The 23,697-nt window shown below is 38.5% G+C and overlaps 1 protein-coding gene across 27 annotated transcripts in view; it reads right to left on the reverse strand.

The window, feature by feature from the left end:
• The window catches only part of ncam1a (neural cell adhesion molecule 1a), a 272,622-nt gene that overhangs the window by 28,926 nt on the left and 219,999 nt on the right, over positions 1–23,697 (reverse strand). For 7 of the 27 annotated variants that reach the window (XM_031308258.2, XM_031308265.2, XM_031308263.2 and 4 more), the window contains 7 exons: positions 18,826–19,010; positions 17,540–17,636; positions 15,756–15,923; positions 11,599–11,724; positions 8,854–8,868; positions 7,353–7,400; positions 4,091–4,093 (listed from right to left, as the gene is read on the reverse strand). In XM_031308258.2, the coding sequence (XP_031164118.1) occupies positions 4,091–4,093; positions 7,353–7,400; positions 8,854–8,868; positions 11,599–11,724; positions 15,756–15,923; positions 17,540–17,636; positions 18,826–19,010 (642 nt within the window). Of the gene's footprint in view, positions 1–4,090; positions 4,094–7,352; positions 7,401–8,387; positions 8,391–8,597; positions 8,634–8,853; positions 8,869–11,074; positions 11,078–11,598; positions 11,725–15,755; positions 15,924–17,539; positions 17,637–18,825; positions 19,011–23,697 lie in introns of all 27 variants that reach the window. The other 20 variants (XM_035990975.1, XM_031308267.2, XM_031308272.2 and 17 more) reach the window with 6 other exon arrangements.

A 23,697-nucleotide genomic window follows, 5' to 3' on the forward strand; every position in this document is an offset into this window, starting at 1 on the left:
TCAACCTATACTGTTTTAAGATGATTATACAACTAGCATTGTAATCAGAGGACATTGCAGATGAGGAGGTAGTAATTACAGACTGATTAAGGATCAAGGATGAGACCACAGAAAACAAAATCTTAAATTCAAATCCCTGCAGATCGTTGGCTCCAGTGCTCCATGCTATCATATGTTGATTGATAGCAGAATCCATGATAACATATTACAGTAACACCCATGTCTGAGCAATAGCAAACTTTTAACATTATGTCAAAAGCAAGACAACATGAACTTAGCAGCGATACAACAAAATGATTATCTTAACAGAAATGTGGATCTGACTACTTTATGTAAGAGGATAGTAAGATTAAAGTAGTAGTTTTTTGTGCCTAAACCAAACCAAACCAAACTTTAACTGTGGCAGATCAGGACAAGTTAATCATTTTTGTAATAGTGATTTGTAACCGTTTTGAAAAGCACTGACAAACAATGCTATCCTGCCTATACTGTAGGGCTTTAAGATCAGAAAACGCTAATATGGGTATTTTTGAAAGAACATTACGTCGCTTAGTTTGGAGACCATCATAAAGTCACTTTTCGGTGAGGGAGTGTTTTTGGGTGGAATATTTTTTTAAGGGCAGCTTGAAGGGACAGAGGACTGTGGATGCCTCAGAGCCAGTGGCTGCGATGTTGTTCTCCTTGACACTCCTCATTATCTGCTCTGTCCTTCTGAGTAATGACTGCTGGGTCACTGGATAATGAGCCTTGGGCCTTGATTGGACATGTTACTCTATTACTTTTAATAATATATACATAGTCTTGTGGGAGGGAAGGTGGAGGTGTTTTGTGTGCATGTGTAGTGACTTTCACTCATGCTACTGTAATGGCTGTAAGGGAGGAGACTAGCAACCCTAAGTCATTAATTGTGTACATACTGGTTGCACACAGTTAGCCTTGGGATCTTATTAAATAGACTACTACATGATGTTACAGGATTTGCCCTGTCCCAATAATCAAAACAATAAATAATATTATGTATAATTATACATTATATTTGACATAATCAAAGACATGATGCAGATTTGAACATATGCCTTTGTTTGGGAAGTCACTGAGGTAAGGAATAAATTAACATTGGCATACATTTCAAATAGACACAGCACCGCACCCAATATTCAACGTTTCAAACATCCGTGTTAGTGGTTGTAGTTAATTAAATGAAAATGCATGAAGGCACTTTTTCATCATTTGAGCGCAGTGCTTGAAAACTGCATTCCACTAGACTGGAGTGAGCATGACAGATGCTGGAAGTGAATCAGACAGAGTTAGTTAGTAACAGTAGCAGTAACATGGCGGCAGATAGACATTGATACATTCAGCATTGTTATTCACAAGCATCAATCTGAGTTAGGTCATTTTTTGAGTCTAAAACAGAGAAAGAGGGGGTTAGAATGAGAAGCCTCTCAGTGCAGGCTGGACATTTTGGGTGCTGCTACACATTGGGAGGGGAAACATCAGCGCTGCCCAATGGCCTGCACTGAAACACATGTAGGAAGTGTGGTTCCACACGTAGCCCGATATAATACAGCATCCTCCCTTATCTTCCAGCATACATTGAGATATAAAGTGGATAGAATTTAACAAGAGTTATTAAAAACATGCTGTTGGATAGTGACATTCTTCATTTTAATGTTGTTGACGTCAATTGTGTGGGTTCATAGTTTTATCTGGTATGTTTGAGGAAGATTAGACTATCAAAATCACAATTATCAAAGCAATGCATCACACTATCCAGCTTTAACTATTTAAATATGATAGATATAATGATTTAAACTCATTACTGTAAATGTTACTGGTATACAAGTAACCTGCATAAAAAACGGTTTGGAGTATGTGCCAACTTTTTTCTCAGACAGAGCAAAAGTCTTTCATTCTTATAATTCTGATCTTAAAATTCCTATCTGACGTCATTCTTAAAATTCAATTTTAAACCGATTTTTAAGATTAACATAAATGCATTTTTTACATGATCCCATATTCTTTCATACAGTACCTTGAAAACGTGGCACATATACTGTTGCACTTAAACAATTTTTTATGTTTTTTTTTTTTCAGTTCTTTATGTATATGTAGAAATGCAAGAACCATGAAGACAGGACACAGACACATGCAGACAGGACCGGCTTTTTCCTTTAGGAAACAGAAGAACAAGACGAAGAAGGGTGCAACAAGGAACAGGGAATAAACTTGCATGCTGCAGTAATGCAATGAGCTGCTGTGAGTCCATTAAGTGAAACACTGTGTGCTACGGTAGATCATTTGGGGGAACATAAGAAAAGTTAGCTTTGGAGATGAGTATGAGGACTATGCTTAACAGTGCGAGCGATGCAGATTGCAGTCAGTAGCACTTTGTGAGGGTGCTCTTGTGATGTTTAAATGCCATTCAAAATGCAGTGGGAAAAAGGTAAACTTTTGTATAAAACAAAACCTGCTGGTTTCACAAAGCCAAATTTGTGATTCCTTATGCTACCTGGAAGTATATTCTGCAACAATTTAAAGCTAAAATAAAAAAAAAATGAGGGCTGTCAAAACCACTACATTTCTAATTTAATTTCTAATCAAGGTTTGTATAAACAGGAAAGACAAGGAATAGCACACCAGCTAATCAAAACGTTTAAATTGTGTTTGGATTAAAATGGATCTACTAGCGCTGTTGTACCTTAACTAATCCCTGCTAATATGGTGCTACATTATCTTGTTCATTTTCTTCCAGCTAATCCAGTTCTTCATTCATAATCTTTGTTTAAGTTTTCACCACTAACCTTGATTTTTAAATAAAGGTAAAGGGGTTAAAATATTTAAACTATTTGAAATGTGAGCTCAGTTATAATTAGATCTGTTGCATAACTGAAAATATATATATAATATATAATATTATTATAATATAATGTAAAATATTGTACTTTTTACTCCACTACATTCATCTGACAGCCTTAGTTTCTAGTTACTTTACACATTAAGACTTTTGCACATAAAACACATGTAGTTAACAAAATACAATGTTTTATAATAAATTAAACTACCCAACAATATAACGGCCTACAAGTCCAGCTGAAATGATGAGCCGATTATTGGTTGACAGAACTGTTTTGATCGTTTCCAGTTTCTAAAATGTGAGGGTTTTTCTGCATTGAGTACTTTTTTTTCTATCTATATTTTTTTAGTCTATTTTTAATACTTTAAGTACATTTTCCTGATGATACTTATAGTATATACTTTTACTTCAGTAAAATGTTCAATGTAGGACTTTTGCTTGTAACAGACTATTTTCACAGTGTGAGATTAGTACTTTTTACTTAAGTAAAGGATCTGAATACTTCCTCCACCACTGTGTTTCAAAGTATATGACTGACTGATATTTTTATTTGCGTGTCAAGCCACATGTTTTCTTTCCATTAAAAGAAGTTAAGCAATCCATATGAGAAAATGAGTTCACAGATGGGTAACATCAAAACATTTGTTCATGATGTAGTTCACTTTGAGAGAGCGTTGAAGGACATGCTGTAACAAATAGCTTCAGATGTAGCTCTCTGGAGAAATCAAATCAAAGACCCCATTTCCACCTTGTGTTAACATGCAATCTGTATCTGGGTATCTAAGCTGGATAGGGACAAATCTGCATGTTAATGCAGGTGTAAATGCAAGCAGAACACAATTGCAGCAAGCTAGCTGTTAACCACAGGAAACAGAATGTGACCCTGATGTGTATTTCTTAAATTATTAGTTTAGATTGCTTATATATAATCACTTTTTACCAAGACACTAAGAGGACAATTAGTCTTGCATAATGTAATCGTCATGCGATGGACAATGGGCAAAAAGATCAAAATTGGCTTGAAGGAAGAGTAAGTCTTAAAATGAATGAGATGATGAAATACTGTTGGAGCGCATGTTCAGCCTACTAAATATTTACTATATATAAACAGAATGGCGTAAAGACGGATGAAAAATGGCCAAATAAAAGTGAAAGTGTTTATAATGTTTTGCCTTTGAATCTAATTTAAGAAATGTCTCTTGGATGATCCCAAACTAAACAAAAACAAATTACCTTCTGTTGGCCAGCGAAGACGACATCATCAGCACCATGCAAGAGCCACATGACAAAGTCACATGATGTGCACGCACATGATTGGATGATGGGAAATATATAGAAGAAGGAGGGTGGGGGAGAGGCGCGGGGCACATGGAAAACATACAAAAACATGTGTGAAATGATGAAAACATGTCAACAGAATAAACAAATGAACAAGAGTGTTAAAGACAAAATGACACAAAGGGAACACAAACAACCGAGAGAAATACATAAATCCATTTTTTGAATACATATTAAAAAAAAAAGAAACATGTTGCTGAATATATGAAGCAGTTCCAGACTTTTGGTTTTGGTTTCTGGAAACATTTAGAAGATCACTAAATACATATATACAAACAAACTGACTTTAAAGATATACTGCGTAACTTTTTGATATTACTGAATGTCTGTTACATTCAAGCCATTGCCAAATGAGTTGCTACAAAGCTAATTAAGACTATCAGCTCCACACAACTCTCTCTGTATTTCTCAGTATGGCTGTGTTCAGAAGATTGTGTCCATCATGTTTTTTAAATCCTCCGTGTCGTCTTTGGCTACTAGCAACTGTGTGGAGGAGGGGTGGGGGCACTTGCGCGATCACAGAAGGCTTGTATCATGTGGACGCATCGAGAGTGTTGTTGTCATTACTTAGAATACCTCATGGGGGAGACAGAAACTATGCACTATAGCTTTAAGATATAGATTTAAACTATAACCAAAACTGGACATCTGGAACTGCCTCATGCATCCAGATAATCAAAATTTTTTCCTCTGACAAATCTTCTTTTATCCTAAAATTTTACACAGCGACATTAATCCCAATCTGAATTTGAAATATGGTCAGCTCTAACACCATGACAAATTGAAGATGTGAAAAAAAAAAAAAAATAAAAAATAAAATCCGGGTCAAAAGAAGAACAGAGGAAACTCTGCAGCTTTGAGAATACAAACCATGCCAACTAAGTATGATACACAACGCAGCAGACAACAGTGAGAACACATGGAACATCAGGAGAAACAAGGTCTGTTATCAGATGACAATCTAAAAGCATTGGTGACATTTGTTCTGACTAATGCACTTGCAAAAAAAAACAATTACTATGAACAACTACATCCTAGGTGAATCTAATGTAAAGCCACGTGATATTAAAGGTGAGTTGAAAGGGAGAGATTTAGTTAGGGAACACTGCAAGGACATACAATTTGCATACAACACATCAGGATCTCATTTAAAAAGGAGCAATAGACATACAACAATTACCCCAGTAGTACCAAACACACAAGTCAGGTTTGTTTACACGCTGTTACCTCAAATGTTGCTTAAGGAATTAAAGCAGTAAGTAGTCAGATGGGTTAGTTGCTTAAATGTGCTATCACTTATAATTTTACTGGCTCTTTGCACAAAATAATGATAAAATATCAGCTGGGGCTTGCAGGTGTTGCTTATCAGAGTCAGTCACCCATCTGTTATCTCAATGGCTGTGCAGGATTGCTAAACAGGCAAAGCTCAGTGTATTTCTTGGTTGTTTTTTCCCTCAAGACTAGGGTGAACTGCACTGTCATGAATGACAGATGATCTGGTACTGTGTCTGAATGGACACAATGATAGGAAACATTGAGGGGCTCTAAAAAAAAAAAGTCAAAGTCTAAAGTGACAAAATGGTTTTGATAAGAACTACAATATGTAGATGGCAGAGAGGCAGAACTAGGTTCGGTAGGTAGCAGGAAGTGGAGGAAAAAGCATTTTTGCAGGGTGATACCTCCCTGTGTTTTGTACAGTCATGCATCCAGGTAGACTATCACAACGGCTTAACAACTGACCAATACATTTAGATGAAAAACTGAAATTAATTGTATGAATAGCATATTTCCAAACCAATCAGTGGTTATCACTATAAGCACTTCTGTCATCTCACAATCCAAGAAGGCAACTATAAGTGTTACTAATTAGTAGTATAATTTGCATACTAAATACATTCTGATGTGGTGATATAGCTATGTTTTGTGAGAGCAAAATTATTTCCATTAAAACATGAGTGTTTAGTGACCTTAAATGATACACCTGACTTGGATTTACCAGTTTGATGTTGGAATGAAAGCCACAGTTGGTAACTTTACTAAAAAAATTACTTTTTGTTATGTTTGCTTAATCTGTCACTATATCCTGACAGTACTACATGAGTCTGATTAACCCCTGAAAAGAATCATGTTTCTCTTCCTTTAATGATACTTACAGTAAATGTCTGTATGACACAAACACAGCATGAGGTGTTCTATCACTTACTGTTGCCAAAATGTTGTGTGCCATGACCATGTTGTGTGATACAGTGTTATGGGTCTTCAGTGGCAGTGAGAGTATTTACATTTTACTTTATACATTTACTCCACTACATCTCAGAGGGAAACATGGCCCCTTTTACTCCCCTACATTTATTTGTTACCTTTTAGATTAAAACAAATTATAATCAACAAATACATTATGATGTATTATTAAAGGTTAAAATACAACTTTATTGATCACTTGGTGAAGTTCACAAGCTGCCTGTAAAAAAAAATAAGCCCCACCTTTACCAGCTGCAACACTAAAGTGACATTAATGCATCACTAATTACAATCCAGTAATATAATATATATTTTTCTGAAATGGGCCATTCAGCACACTGAGTACTTACACTTTTGGTACTTTAAGTCTACTTTGTGCTTTTCATTTCAGTAACCTTTTGAATGCAGGACTTTTACTTGTAAACGAGTATTTCTGCACTGTAATAGTGCAGAAATACTCTAAGTAAAAGATCTGAGTACTTCTTCCTCCACTGCCACTGATCTGCCAGGGTCTTTCACTTTGACAAATTAACAGGTCACAGCAGACTTAGTATAACCTACTCTAAAATCATTGCACCACAATCAGAGGAGTATGAAGTATGTACAGAACTGTGATTTAAACAAACACATTGTGTAAATTATGTCATACACAACACTACAGTCAGGCTGTTAGAAGGCACACCTTCATGTCTTTGACAAATGGTAGTAAAATCATAATCTAGTGTTAGTAAAGCTAATAAGTTGCCAAACTTATTTTGCCGTGGCTATACTCTACAGAGGGTGCACAGTATGAGCTCTCCTATGAGCCACACACGAGAAATAAATGAACATCTACACTAACTGGGAGGCCAAGCAAGTAAGAGAGACAGAGATGGAGAGAGAGACACACTGCACACTGCGTGACTGGCATACTCACTAATGGCCAAAGTGGTGGCAGCAATAGTGGTTGGTATCTCTGATGAAACTGAAAGATGGTGAAAACATGGTGAGCAGAGCTGGAGTTCTCCTCAACAAGAGCAACTCAGTCAGTGCGGGGCTGACTTTTGTTTTTATACTGGTCTTGGTGATAAGGAATTATTCTGGAACATTCCTGTGGAAAAAATGTCTCCATTCTGCACATCCACTGTGCTAACCATTGTGACGCGACAACACATACACATTGCGTTTTTTCATTACATCCTGTGTAATTGGAATGTCCATGTGATCCTGGACATAGAAACGATATTCAAACTTGGCTAGAGGAGGGGAGGACGCAGTATGATCAATTTGCAGTTCAGCGGGGCTCAGGTGGTTACTCGTCGACATAACTGCGCACCTGTCTTCATCACTGTAATGTATATTTATGTACAATAAAACCAATTATAATACCATACATTAAACTCACTTTGGTTAGATACGGTGGCAAATTGTGGGAAATAATTGTTTCTTCAATGTATGTTAACCGAACTACAGTCTTCTTAACATCACACACACTATTATTCTTCAGACACTGAGATAATGCCAAAGGTAGCCTAAAATTTAAAAAAAAGGCTTATCGCTTTGGTTCAAAAGTGAATGCTGTACAGCAACAAAAAAGACGCAGCAGTGTGGATACGCTCTGTCCAAAGAAAGCTGCAGCTTTTCACTTCCTGCACCTGAACAGAAACTAGGAAGCTATTTACAGTCCTTCGTAATATGCATTCTTGTCACCTTTGAGAGAGACTCAATTGTCATCAAGTCGAATGACCAATTTACAGTGACAAAATAAAAGCACACCGTGAGCACAAATGGGAATCCTAAAGATATCTGGGAATTGAAGTTCGGAATATTTAAACCTTATGTTTACACACGGGGCCATTTATGTGCAAGGTTGCCCTGCTTTTAACAATATTACCAGAAAGTATTCTAATTCCACATTAATTACCATATAATACAACTTTATTCCTCTTTGTGGTCTCTGAAGACAGTCTACCTTCTTTAAAGAGCTGATATAGCACCAATTAGCTGAACTGCTGCAGTACACGATATATTTTGTACTAGAGAGACACCAAAAAAAAAGATGCTACGGGCAAGCAATACTAAAGAAGCAAGGGCAGCACTAAGGACTAGGGTACAAATAACTCAGTTGCTATAGGCTGTACTGTACGACTGTCATATCAATCTATCACATTGCTAAACAAACCTAAAACCGCATTAGAGTAACAGAACGGACGGTCGTCTGGAAAATGAGTACAACAGGTAATGCAATGAGTCCGTGGGAAAAAGACAATTCAATGTATTAGGGGGTTTTGGGTGATGTTCTTTGTGAAACCTTTCGTTCTTTAATCATCAAAAACAATGTTCTCATATGGAGAGAATGGTTAAAGTAAAGCAAATAAATGCAGTGGAGATATACAGAGGAAAATAAAGAAGACAAGACAGAGAGAAATGAAACTTACTTGTGAAAGAATACTCTGAGAAGTCCAGTGGAATACAGAACAGATGGGAAACCATGATGAGAACAAAATACAACAAAAAGAAGAAACACAATGAAATGAGATATGTGAACAATGAAAGAGGGCAACACTTTCCTGCCACGTCATTATCCCACTGGCACACTGCTACTGTGTCTTATTGGGCTCTCTGTCTTGCTTCTCTTTGTTCTGCAGCTAACTCAGACTTCGATTATGCTGGTGCTGTATATCCCCAACAAATTAGAAAGTTCTCTTTCTAATGACTTCATGCTCAGACGTGACGTTGGTCGTTGGAGGGATTCAGTGTATTTCTTTTTTTTTAAGAACACTGGGTGTCTGGATGACAATATGATTGCTACTCTGATGTATTAGAACACATTAAATGGCAACGTGCCTACTGATTCCTCCATTTCCGTTTTCATTTCATTTCTCTAAATGATAAATTCAGTTAACTTTGAGCTCAACCTCCAGTTTGTACATTTAATAAAATAAGTTCTAGATAGATGTGTGTGATCTCAATAAATCCATCAGACACTGTTCCTGCTGAAACATCTTGAAGTAGGACAAAGCCTCTCTCTTCAGGGATCCGGATAAAATACGGAGGATGCTGAGGACAGCTTTTTCTTCAGAAGCAGTGAGGGGATGAAGCACAGATGGAAGTGTGATGAGAGGCTGGTACAAACTAAAACAAAGGTACAAACTAAAACAAAGATGTATTCATGACCCTGATTTGAGATGCTGACTGAGAAATAGGTATGTTGCCTTCTAATTGTAGCCTGGGTAAACTAGCTCTGCAGTGGATAGAAGGATTTTAGGATAAGTCTGGTTAATTAGGATTTGGGTCTTCTTTCAGCAGTTAAGGTCATCATTTTATCAGTAATAATTGCATGTTACAGAGTGAGAAAATTGGGAACACAGTCTCATAGGGCAAGAAAGACAGTCAGGTGAGTCAGACTTGGTTTGGATAATCTGGCTAAACTGTTGGCTTCATTACAACCTTTCTGACCATCTGACCGCTCATGATTCCTGACTTTGTTCAATGTTGTCATGTCCGAGATCTCACAAATTACTTTGTTGATTGTAATGTTATCATACCTAACACAAATGCTTACTGAAACTACTACTTTGTAAGGTTGTTACAAAGCAGAATTATCCTTCAAACTCAAAGTTTCTCGCCTCATCATCATTTGATACGAGCACAGCTACGGAAGACGATTAGGGCCACATGTGAAAAAATGTCTTTCAGTTGTAAGTTTAAAGTCAGCATTCTGACTTTAATCTTAGAATTCTGAGAATAAAGTCAGAATTCTGACTAACATTTTTTGAAGTAAAAGAAAGTCATAATTCTGACTTTATTTTCATAATTCTGACTTTATTTTCATAATTCTGACTCTAAACTCAGAACTCAATACATCTTTTCACGTGGCCTTAATCCTCTTCAGTGCATTGCCGTATTGTGAAGACTGTTCAAATAATTCTCATGCTGCCTTCTTGATGACTTATTTCTGTCCATAATGGATTGAATTATCGTGTCTGCCTTACCATAAAGAGTGATTGCTCACAGCTGTTCAATAACTAATACTATATTTCTGCAATCAAACATATGGAACAAGAACTACATGAACGTCCATAATCACACAATGCTTTTAAGAAGTGAGACTCTTTTCCCATGTTACAATGACATGTTGCAATTATTTGGTATTATATTAAACACTTACTGGATAAATGTAAATCAGATCTTAGAGATGACCGTTCTCTTCTGTATAGGAGAGACCCTCTCAGCTTAGTATAAGAGCAGCTATTGGACCTCTATTGGGCCTAATTCATACTTCAGTGAGAAAGCATTATCTGACATGTTGTTGCAGATAAATAAACACAAAAGGTACGAATTTTATGTCAAGCCTACACATTCTGTTTGTGATGACAGGTGTTGCGCACCTGCTCTTTGCTGTAAGCTTGCAGATGATGCCATATGTCTAACACAGCTGTGATTTGACACCAGATTATTCACCAAGAAAAACTTAAATGGTGAGAATACAGAGGGTGACATCAAATTTCCCTCATCTGCCTGACATGTATAGGTATTCTCCTTGTATCTCCCTTGGCGACTCTTTCTCCTTTCTTCCAAACACAGTGAGATGGAAAATTCCCTCCACCTCCAACATTTCATCACGCGCTGCCATTTCCTTCACGAAATATAAATAACCTTCTGCAGGGCTTGACCCCTGGCTGCTATAATAACAATGCGCGCTGTCACTGAACTATAAATACACAGTTGACACTTCTTCACAATGAGGTATAAATCAGCTCTAGACATGGCCAAGTACTTTCCAGAAAGCTTTTACTAAATCACCTGCATTGTGGGTTTAAAAAGGCAGAGCTCTGCGAAATGGAAGGAGGCACGGTTTGCCTTGCACACTGCATACATTTAAAGGGAAAAAGGCACACAATACTGTTCAGTGATGAAGGACACACAGGGTATACTTTGCATAGTTACGACTATTAACCAAGTTGGATTATGAAGTGGCAGTGGCATTGTGAATAATCAATCCTTCTGGCCTGGCTGGAAAAAAGGACTGCATTGGGGCTCTTGGCGTGAGAATAGAGGAGAGTAGGGGTGAGAGCGTCTGGGCTCAGCTAGACATCAGCAGGCGGTTTAGGGTCAAAGCATGGGGGGTCAGAGGAGTGCTTACTGAAAGCAGGGACACAAGTAGCCAGGGTAGTACTTACGGACTGGCTCGGTCTTAAAAGTGCTGGCCGGGCTGCTCTCGCCTTCCCCTTTGCCATTGATGGCGGACATCTTGACCTCGTAGGTGGTCTCTGGCTTCAGGCCAACGATGGTGATCGTGGTCATTTCTGTTGGAAGTGATGTGCCGTTATTCCATGCAGGTATACAGGGAACCAACAATAAAACAAGGAATATGGGCAGCAATATATGTTCTTTATGTCCTAATGTGTGTGAGATGCAAAAACCCATTTTCTGTTCCAGTCACAATGCAGTCTGCATGGAGTGCTGCTCGGTGTGTAGAAAGTTTATTGCTTTTTTTGTCTTTATGTTGTTTGACTATTGCTGATTGATTTACCGCTGAATATGGTCAGTCATGTGACTACCTGTCCACAATAAACATGTGACTCTTTACCTACTGACCATGTGACTACTGGCCAATAGGCTATAAGATACAGTTCAAATGCAAACATTTTATACTTGCATTGATGAAGGTCTCACGGCCGAAACACTTTGCCTTGTTTTAATGATTTATCCAAGAAATATAATAAAGGCTTTTTAAACTTTACCCTCCTGTTCTATAATTACCCTAGAATCCAGGCAGAGTAGGAACTATTTTGTAAAAGCTAATGGTGGATCCAATATAAAGAACAATTGTGAAATTGTTCTGGTTTTTGCTTTTTGGCTCAGTGTGCACTTGTGTTGTTGTTTTCTTATTAAAATTATAACATTTCACAAAAGTTGACTGATATCTCACTGTGGAACACAAATAATATTAATTTCATGGCCTCGGTGCAAAACAGCAGAGAAAATTCAAAATGTGCTTCACATTAATATCTCAATGTGAAGGACTTTCAGAATAATCATGCACAAGTAGAATATTTATCAACATGGTGCCCTCCGTGGCAGACGCTCTTGAACTCTTTATTTATTTCTTTATACCTCGTGTTTCCTCATAAACAGCATTTAGAATGGAAGGCAAAGGAAGAATTTCATTGTACAGGGAAACTTGTTTTTAACTGCATATGACAATAAACCCTTTGACTTTGTTGGGGAAACTGAATACGGCTAAAGCACAAGGCCAAATTCATTAATGAGTGGGCTTTTAGCACCATCGGCATCAGTGAAACTGATGTCACGGCAGAAACCATTCATGTTTAGATGAGATTTACAGCTGGCCCGGAGTAATTTACCAATAATTACCACATGCTGGTTTCCTCGGCTTCTCTTAAAGGTTATCGCCACAAATCATAACAATAGTATCAAATTTGACTGGTTTTGGTATGTGTTCATCATTGTGTTGCTACAATGTATTCCTACTGCAGCATTATGATAGAGAAATTAATCTTTGAGCGATTAAGGAAACATATAGCCTGAATGATTATGGACCAAGGTTACAGCCTTAAAGCTGCAATATGGAACTTGTTTCACATATAATGTAACAATAAACCCCAACAGTGCCCTGGCCTATTTGAGATTTTGAGCTATCCGTCTATGAAATGTGTTGTCCCTAACCAAACAAATTGGAGTTAAATGGAATTTGGACCAAAACAATTGTTTGTGACAGACAAACGTCTAGACAAAGACTGATTTTTTTCCCCTCTGTGCCATATAACTCAATTCTTGTCCAAAAACTATTAAACTATTAATTTGACTACTAACACATCAATAAGCTACACTGTGACATATTGCCTCATTACCATGACCAGGCTGACTGTAACTATATACAGTCGATCCCATGTACACCTTTCTGCTGTCTAAAATAGTCCCCAACGAATGCAGTATTTATTTTACCCACCACAGTGTCTAGCTTTTTTAGGAAATAGTTTTGCCAGACCTTCCTCCCCAGCGCTGCGGAGGAGGGTCAAGGATGGGAGAAAAACTCTGCTCTGGTTTATTGGCATTTCTTTAAACCAATCACAATCATTATGGGCGGTTCTAGGTGCACTACGGAGCAACGGCGCCTCTGCAAAATAGCCTCGGAAAGGAACTTGCTTTTGGGGAACATGTACGTTCAAAGGTTGTTTTAGTCATGCAACAGAAAACTCAGATTGGACAGATAGTCTAGCTAGCTGTCTGGATTTACCCTGCAGAGATCTGAGGAGCAGTTAACCATAGTCCTCAGAAATCCACCGGAGTTTAAAATGCCAACACAAAAGGAAGCCTAAGGTAATGGATATCCGGCCAAAATGAGGGACATGCGGCTGAATTCCGGCGGCACCGGAGCAATCCCAGAAGTGGAACGTCGTGTATATAGACTAATGCATTCGTGACCGGTTTTTAAGATTTTCATTTTCAGTAAGAATGAAAGGGCTTAGGGCTGAGCGCCACAGACTGGGTAGGGAAGTTAAAGTATTAAGAGATGGATAACACATAGTTGGTTTTTGGTATTTTTAATAGGATTTATTGACAATAACAAAAATATAGGAAATGACAACAAGCCTGTTGCCATTATGGTATAGCAAAGATGGGTATTTTTAGTCTATTTGCATCATAACTTAAGCTACAGTGCATTAATGTTTACTTCAGACCATATAGGATATGCATATAACACATATGATATGAATTAATAGGTTTACAGGGTACAGTATAAAGCACAGCAGGTGTAGTTTAACTTTGAGTTGAAGCTTTGTGTATGTGCACACTGCAGATGTAGATATATCTACACGGTCCCACGGTGATGGGTGTGGTATGTCTATCTGGCAGTACTGCTTTCCAACATGTGATGGCAGCCCTGGTTCATAATATTGTGAGAGACACTTTAAACGCAATATCTTTTTAATTGACACATTTCAGCCACTTGACAATTCTTGATCTGTAACAAATTACTTACGTCTTCCCTGGCATGTTGTAGCTTAAAAAACTAGGCCTTTAGTATTCCTGATTTAACATAATAACGCTACAAATATATATTATAAACATTAAAAGAGACATGGTCCATTCTCTGCTAGTGTGATTTGGAAAGGCTTTAATTTATCCGATGCGGTGTATCTAATGTGGTTGAATGAAATATGTTTAGTAACATTTACAGTTGGTGTGTGGGTGCATGTGTTTGTGAACTGTATACGCTTGCGTGACATTGGCTCCTGGGCCTTGAGATGACAGCGGAACCTGTCAGCCACTGACTGATAAGTCCCATGTGGCAGACAAGACAAGAAGCATCCAGATTTGTAAGAGCCACAAAACCCTCAGTGGGATGTGGATATTATCTGGGGGCCTGTCAGTGTCTGAGCTGACTGTCATTTAGGATACACTGTGTTCCCCCTCCCCTCCTAACATCAGCTACTGTCATGTTTGGATTAACGGTTGTTGCTAGCTGAAATGTTTTCTATGTTTGAGATGAGCTCTAAAGAAATAAACTCTAAAATAAATTTGTATGGATGGATAGAGGAATGTGTCAGTGTTCCAGAGATATAAGAACCAAGTTGATGAGGAAAAATGTACTCATGAAAAAAGCTTTGGGTAATGAAAACAGGGAGTGTAGCTATATTGTAGCCATGTTGCTACTGTCACACCTAAGCCATTTTTCTTTTTGCCTGAAGTTGGACAATACATTATACAACTAATATATATTTGTGAAAGCTGCACCATGAAAAGTCACTTCTCAGTTTATATTTGCACTGTAACAATTACAATAAATGGTTTACATACAAAGTTAAAATCTTATGATTAAGAGGCAACATCTGAAGTTTTATTTAACACTTTATTTTTACAGGATTTCTAAACTGATTTATGGATGTTATTTATTAACATATTAACACATTGGATGCTGAGTAGAATGTTCTTCTTCCAGATGACATTCGAAGCAAGATGAGTCATTTGGGTGCTAAGGATTAAAACAGCTCAAGTGGGTACTAAGGTGTAGATGATGCAGGTGACGCATCTTAAAAGACCACAAAAAAACATTAACCCTGAAGAGATAATTTAATAACATCCCCTGCACCTACTTTGCTCGATTAAATAATTCTATTTTTCAAGAATTCTTAGGGGAAATGTGTGTAAGTGGTGGTGATTCACGGACTTAAAGACCAGTTCAACACATAATCACACTGAGCTGAAATCACAGCAGGTGTTTGTGATCATGTGATGCAAAAAAAAAAAAATATGGGAGGAACAAATCAGCCATCCAATGAACTTTGGTCAGGAGAGATAGGTGACTCACCGTCATTAGCATCGTGCTCACTGCCAGTCCAATCCTGACCCGGCAAACGCCATTCCACTTTGTACTTGATAATGGGCACTCCACCCATGGAGTCGGGCTCCTCAAACGCTACCACTGCTGTGCTGGAGAATGGTTCCACTTGTTGAATTTCTGGCGACGATGGCACCTCTGCAACAGAGCGCAGACGAAAGAAAACTTTTTTAAAAACTAGCAGCAGAAGTCTTTTCATAAACTAGACTTTCATACAATGTAATGATTCACAAAATGCATGTAACTCCCAGGATACCCTGTATGCAATGTTCATGAGAAACAACTTGGCATTGAAAAAAATGGTAATCAAAGTTTTAAACCCATTTTAATAAGCTACTTATTGAAAGGTAATTCTGTAAATAAGTATAAAGTCGCTGTATAAGAGCCTTTGAAATAAAGCCATTGAGCCTTTTTAAGAGTGAAAGGAGTTCAGTGTCTCTACAATGTAGGGTTGCAGGACTGTATATGCGTGCCTTACCAAACTGTCTATGTATATTGGCAGGGAGAGAATTCCATTTAAATGCATTAGAGGAGCTGATGTGGTTGGCTCAGATTGATACCGGCCACTGCAACACATGCTGATAATGCCTACTCTAAATCAACAACTTTGACAATTGTGGTGCTGGCAGGCCCCTAGTGCCCCAAAGCCTCTGGTCACCAAATGACTGAAGATCTGTTGGATACGCCTGAATAAGCCTGCAGCGACTTTGATTCATGAAGATGGGTGTCACAGAGATGGAGCACCCTACACGCTTTAGTAGTCTTCTGTAGACCTGCTACTGTAATCTCATCTTTTAGCGGAAATTAGTATGTTATTTCCATCCATTCATCCACTTTTTACAATTGGGCTACTATTCATAAAAAGATGTATACAGTATGTTCATGCTTTTTTGAGTTGAGGGACTCTCTGACCTTTCCTCTCGTGCCTCTATAGAGCTAAAATTTCATTTCAGGTGGATTACCAAGACGTTTACTTATCCCATCCACAGTCCCCCAGAGGTTGAAAGCCTTTGATTGACTGACGCCATAAACTTTGGTCTGGGGACACCACCAACTTTAAATGAATTATTTAATTTAGCACTGGTACCTCTCAAGGAACAAAATCACCTCTGTGTTGTGCATTTAATGGATCACTCTCATTGTTTGATGTAATGAACGACTTTGGTCTGAAACCACTGCTCAGTGCTGGTAATTAAAAAGCAAAACTGGGTGTTTTTTCTCCGTGTTAAAAGGGGAAGGAATCAACTAATCATCAATCCATATATGTATGTCTGCAAACTTCTCAGAGCAATTCACCACCATCATGCAAACAAAAACACCAAAGAAAATGATCCTCCTTCTGTAATGATAAGCCTACTGGATCTTTTCAGGATTGTGTAGCATTAGTATGTCATGCAGAAACTGTTCAATTACCCTTCAAAAAGCTGGTTGCCTCGTGCTACTTGTCGAATTTTCTCATTGACATATCAATGTGGAAAATAAGGTATGAAAATGTATTTGAGTTGTGTTATTTTAGTCCAACTACAGTTGGAGGGAGCCACTTTAGGTATACTAATGAGTTATGCAACAAATGAAAAATCAGAGAGAAAACACCTCAAAGGACCTACAGTATATTACACAGTGGCAGCAGAGGTTGTTAGCACAATTAATTTGGCTACTCTGTATTTAGACAAGGTCCTGAGTGACCTTCCTCCTCTAATGGATCCAGAAAAATTTGCATACCAAATTCAAAGCTTAATTTCCGGTGAACAAACCTGCTTGGATCAGAAGGAACTCCTTAGAGTCAGTGCCCATCGCGTTGGTTGCTGTGCAGTTGTAGCTCCCAAAGTCATTCTGAGAATCAGGTGTAATCTGAGAAACCAAAAAAAGACAAAAACTCTGGTGTCATGTGGCGAGGCAGTGCAGGTGAACAAGGAAAAATACTTGGAACAGAGTAGACCTGTGAAGAACTTGAACATGTACCTTATAGCAGGGGTCTTCAACGTTATTTAAGCCAAGGACCCCTTAACTGAGAGAGAGACGGAGCAGGGACCCCGTACTACATATATTGTATAAAATGAAGTTGCATATTAAACTGGGCCTACAATAACTTGTAGGGCGGCCTAAAGCCTTTATACATACCTTTTTAGTGCATCGAATACTAAGCTATTCAAATAGCCTAATAATAATGTATGTATTTAAATAATGTTCAGCATTCATGTGGCACAGTGACTCTTTAGGATGAACTGTATCTGTGGATGGCTATCTTAGTGACTACCTATAGGCCAGTAAGCCTATCCTCAGTGGGGATTTATATGTGCTAATAATATGTAGGATTCATGTAAAGACTTTTAATTTTTTTTTTATAACTTTCAAAAATTAACAATAATTTGGACGGCCCCAGCATTGACTCTGATGATCTCCTGGGGGTCCCGGACCCCACTGTTGAAGATCCATTCCTTATAGGATGTAATCATTAGTTATTGGTTTTGTGCCATTTAGCAGTTTATTCCTGGCTGATCTAGAGTAATTCATTTGAAAAGTGATCGTTATGCAGATGCACAGATATCTATTGTAGGAACTAATCATTACACACTGGTTCATTAATATAGCATCTAGCACTCTGTACTCAATAACTTGTCTACTATTACGATCCTTGATTCAGAGTTGCTCCGGAACTACTGGTTAGCTATTCATGTGAAAGATGACATACCCTGCCAATTTTTATTAATTTTCAAAATCACTTCTCGTAATCACTTCCTGTATAACCCCCTGGTAGAGCGGGTGCCTCTCAATCGGAAGGTTGGTGGTTCGATCCCTGCCCCTGCAGTCCCATGTCGAAGTGTCCTTGGGCAAGACGCTGAACCCTGAGTTGCTGCGCCATCGGAGTGTATATGTGTGTGAAAGTTTATCTGATGAGCACCTTGTACGGCAGCCTCGGCCACAGTGTGTAAATGGTTCATGTACTATGTAAAAGCGCTTTGAGTAGTCGTTAAGACTATAAAAGTGCTATATAAAAACAGTCCATTTACATTTTGTATTTCAGTAAGGTGTAACAGACCTCCAGGTAGCTGACAGTTTGTGTGTTGTAGATCTTCATGTTGGTGGTGTTGGCAGAGGGCAGCTGGAGACCGTCCCTAAACCAAACCACTGAGGCTCCGGGGTGAGCCTCCACCTCGCAGCTGATGTTGGCCGCATTTCCCTCCCACGTGTACACAGTCACTTGACCCTGGATCTTTGGAGCATCTGTAGCAACACACAAGGGAGTGAAGATGGAAAACATCACAACAGGCATGATTGGAACAGTTTACTAATAATCTAAAGTCTCTGCTTATTCAATCTGATTCATCTGGCCAGGAGAGAATAAACTATCCACAGGGAAATAACAGAAAATGCAAGGATTAATCCTTTTTAAACAATGATAAACACTGCATGTGCGTAATTTTTCGAGGTGGGCTTATGCAATGGGTCTGAATAGTCAAAACATTTACATATTTTATCCTTTTTCATCCACTTCAATTGGAAATTGTCATAAGGTCAAGGAAAGATTTAGATTTAGAGAACCAATGGCCCCAAGAGAATTTAGACTATGCAACATTTAGAGGCAATGTTGACTGGAACTGCGTCTTTTAAATATGAATGTAAAGTGAAGAAAATACCAACAATGTACAGTACATCCATGCATTACTACGCATCAGTGCTGTATCTGGTGTACCAGGCAAGTGCACATAGCCTGATATAATAAATAAAAACAAATAATTAAAAAGTTGTAGTGCTCAATAAAAAAAGAATAAAGAAAGAAAAAGTTAAAAAAATTGTTCCACAAATACTAAGACAGCACCATCGTGATTAGGATACTTCCTAATCTAGTCAGCTTAACTTTCATGAGACCACGGATGTTTACTTTTTTTGTTTTAGGAAATTTTGTCTAAAGCTTTAACTCCCTCATAATCTCTAACAGAAAAACACTTTCTTTATCCCTTTGTAGCTGACTACAAGACTTTCAGAATCTTAGAATTCCTGTTCTGCTCACACTATAACACATTCTGTCATGGTGACAGTGTAATTGAAAACCTTCCTAGTGTCGGTAACCTGACGCAACAGATGGTTTGTTACATAGAACTAACTGAGAAGCCAACACTGGAAACGGTCTGAAAAAAAGTAGAAACTTTAAAAAAATACCTGGCAGGGGATTGGATCTGTCTATCGTGTCCGCCATTGTTGTTTTTAACGAACAGTCGCGGCCGTCACCTAAACAACTAAAACACGCCCATAGCTGCCAGTACAGTAGCTTCTCACCGCATGCTGATTGGTTCGGTGCGCTGCTGTGCAGACACAAACGCATGTCTTGAAGCCTGATAGTACGTGTCCACAGGGGCGTTTTTGGAAGGGAGGGATCGCCCCGCTTCGTAGCAGTGGATGCTTAAAGGGGTTGCGACTAGCAATTATCAATTTCTCATCAATGATCACTGACAAGCAAAGAAAACAGGCTACACCCTTTGATAACTGCAATGGCTGCACCTGATTAAACGAACGCTTTCACTCGTGGGCTGTCTGTTTCAAGATTTCAAAACAGACCAACAACATGGCGGCTTGTTTGAAAACTTTCTATTATATTACAAAAATAGTTCACCGGACTGTTTCTGAAAACATTTTAGGTGAGAAATAAGCTGTTAGCTGCAGTTAGTGAATCAGTCTTCATTTCGGATCGACAACTGTCAGATTAAAAGGTTTTCGGGTGCGTTGAGAGGCAGTGATTTGAGCTAGACGTCCCTGATTGCATAAAGTAGCCTGGACCTGAACTTTATGCAATTTGACTCCCCGTCTCTCATGAATTGCTGCAACATTACCAGAATGCATTGCCCTGCTGCATACATAGACAATGAATAGGAAGCGTGGAAATGATGCTGCCTGTGGACACATACCTTGACAATATGGATTTTCGTGTGATATGTGATTGCATGATTCTCACATGATCTTAAATTTCACAAGAATCCAGCTACCATGCACTGGGACAGGGAATGAAGAGGTCAAGTAGGCTTAAACTAAAGGACCTGTCCTGTCGGGCATGAGCACCAACTGTTCCAACTTGAGGATTTTTGCTTCAGATTTCAAAAAAGTATATAGGACAAGCAAATAATGACAAAAGCCAACTAGTCTATATTAGGCTTTGGTTTGTACATGCATTTTACCAACATGAATAAAATGTACAATCTTAATTTCATCTCATATGTATATGGCCCAGTACTAACTCTTTAATTCCTTCCAGTGAGTGAGAACATGACTAGAGGAAATGTTGATTAATTCTACATCTTGTTTACACACGCATATGTGTTATCATCAAACCTGTCAAATCTTTGTATGGAAAATCCACAGGACTGATGGGAATCAGTCAGCTGGGAAAGGCCACATGGAGCTTTCTATCGCAGGAGCAAGGAATTGTGGGATGGCAATATTGCCTTTCTTCCCTGAAGCTCCTCTTCTCAGCATTTCCAGCAGATCTTATCATACCATTGAGATACTTCATTTACAAATCTTAGCGATCAAAAAAGACATTTAAAACACACTCCCAAGGGCAGCTGGACCAATCACGGCAATGCTAACAGAACCCGCAATGGCAAACAAATGCTAAGTGTAGTATAATGGCGGCTATATTTATCTTAATTCTATTGATGATTCAAGGCAATGTCTTTTACTGTATGTTATCCATTTAAGTTTAAGAGACACCCTATGGTGGTTTAAATGGACATCAAATTGCTATTTTCTGCCAATTTTACTTGTGACGAAGAGTCAGTTTTATTGCAAGATGCTTCAGCTCAGCAATTACAAAAACGTTAAGTGTCTCACAGGGCTGAGTGCCATTATTACACAGTAAGTCTAATAGGCGTACAGTCATATAAGTGAGAGCCTTGAGTCAAGAAAAGTAACAGAGCTGAACCCTGTCAGTTCCAACTGTGATGGTAAATTCAGCTGGTTCATTTTGGATTTGATGAAAATTGGATCCTTCCCTTCACTGCAACTACTCTATCATGTACCTGCTGAGATACATGTAACACTGCTACCATTCATACTATGGGGCAAGGCCCGTTTAGCAGCCCACTTTGATATGCTCATTGAATTGAATTGATAGCATATGGTCCAAACTAATTTTTGGCATCACATTTGTAGGAGGCTATAACAGGAGATTGGAGATGGTTTTCCTGCATTGTTTCGTTTTATTATTTCCTGCTCACATCACTGAGCAGTGCTTCTGAATGTGGTGAAGTATGCTTTGCTTCCTGAGTGCTGTGAAATGCTGTGGCCCCTGACACTGCCGGGGCTTTACTTCTGACCCTGCATCCTTGAAAACTCAGCAGTGTGCTGCAGCTGGAATTGAGGGATGAGGCTCAGTCAATAAATGCTCCGTCTCTTGCAGCACTGATTAGATTCTTGCTCTTTCTATCAATGCTGCTTTGGGCCTTGTTGACTCACTACAGTGCCTGCGACCTGCCAGGTGAGATTATGGATTATTGCAACTAATAGGAATGTATCTGCTACTGGTGCTCATGTGACATGTGATTGCATTCAGGTTTTGCTTTACACATTAAAACAATTCATAATATACAGTCAACTGACTGCATAAATGCTGATTATACCATGTCAAGGATAAGATATAGAGGAAATAGTCTTTTTGGTAGGGTTTCTTTAGGATGAAAATGGTCAGAAATTTCAACTTATTGCCTATTGACCGCAAACAATGGTTCTCTGCACCATGAGTCTTAAAATATAGGTATCATTAAAGCAATTAAAACGGTTGATATCTGCAGACCCAGAGAATATCACGCGAAGTGTTCTGAACTCAGTAGAAAAACTAAAAGCTAGTATGCACATGGGTTGAAATGTCTAACTGTATAGCCAGCAGCACAGAGATGAGTAGATTTGAAGAACCTGCTTGCAGCTCAAACAGTGTTTTCATTGGACATTCATGCTAAACAAACCACAGCTGCTGACAAAAACAGAGCTCACACAGAGAAGTTATTAACACTATCAGTCCTCCAGCAGCAACCATAGACACACTCAGCCCAGCTAATGGGATCATCCTGTGCAGCAGATAGGAAGTTCCATGCCTCGATAACGTCTCCATTGTGTGAGTGGGCGAGTGGTGATAGAGGGGACAGAGAGTGAGAGCTGTGCTCAAGACAAAGCACCTTTTTTTATCGATAATTGCTTGGCAACAATCAGCTACCTGATTACTTGCTGATTACTCTAGCTAACTGCAAGCACTCACACAACTCTATCAATGCTGCGTTGTGATCATATCTCTGAGCAAATTGCTGGCACATTGAGCAGGGCATGTTACTCAAATTAAGCCTTCACTGGTTTTATTTATCGCATTCTCTTTTATCAAGGTAACATTCAATAGCTTTGAAAATAAGATCAAGTATGATTTGGCTTCCATTGTGCGCGACCAATCTTTCCAAGGATATGTTTTGAGTATGCTAAGTTACTTATGGGAAAATGCATGCAGAACACTGGGGCACAAGTACATTTCTGATTCTGTAATTCTGCTTGAGGGGAAAAGTATGTCAGGTTTGTCCTAAGGATAATGTAGACTCATGTTTGTTTTGCCCCTGTATTCCAGCACATTAGAGTTTAAGTGAAACAGATACTATGAAGTTAAATAGCTGACTTACAGATTTATTTTCAGTGTGTTCACATCCACAATCAAATTACCTAGGTAGAAATTGTAGCTCTTTTTATACAAAGCCCCAAAGGCAAAAAAAAAGAAGAAAGTCCATCACACTGTTGATCCTAAATGAATATGACCACCTTCAAGCAATTTAACTTCGTAATCATGGTTCCATTTAAAATGTAGAGCGCCGGAGTACAGAGGCCTAACAAAGTTAGGGTTAGAAAATATAATTCAGGTTTTCTTGTGAGCTTCAAAGAACAT

This window comes from Sander lucioperca, chromosome 13 (genome assembly GCF_008315115.2).
Source record: "Sander lucioperca isolate FBNREF2018 chromosome 13, SLUC_FBN_1.2, whole genome shotgun sequence".
Lineage (NCBI taxonomy): Eukaryota > Metazoa > Chordata > Actinopteri > Perciformes > Percidae > Sander > Sander lucioperca.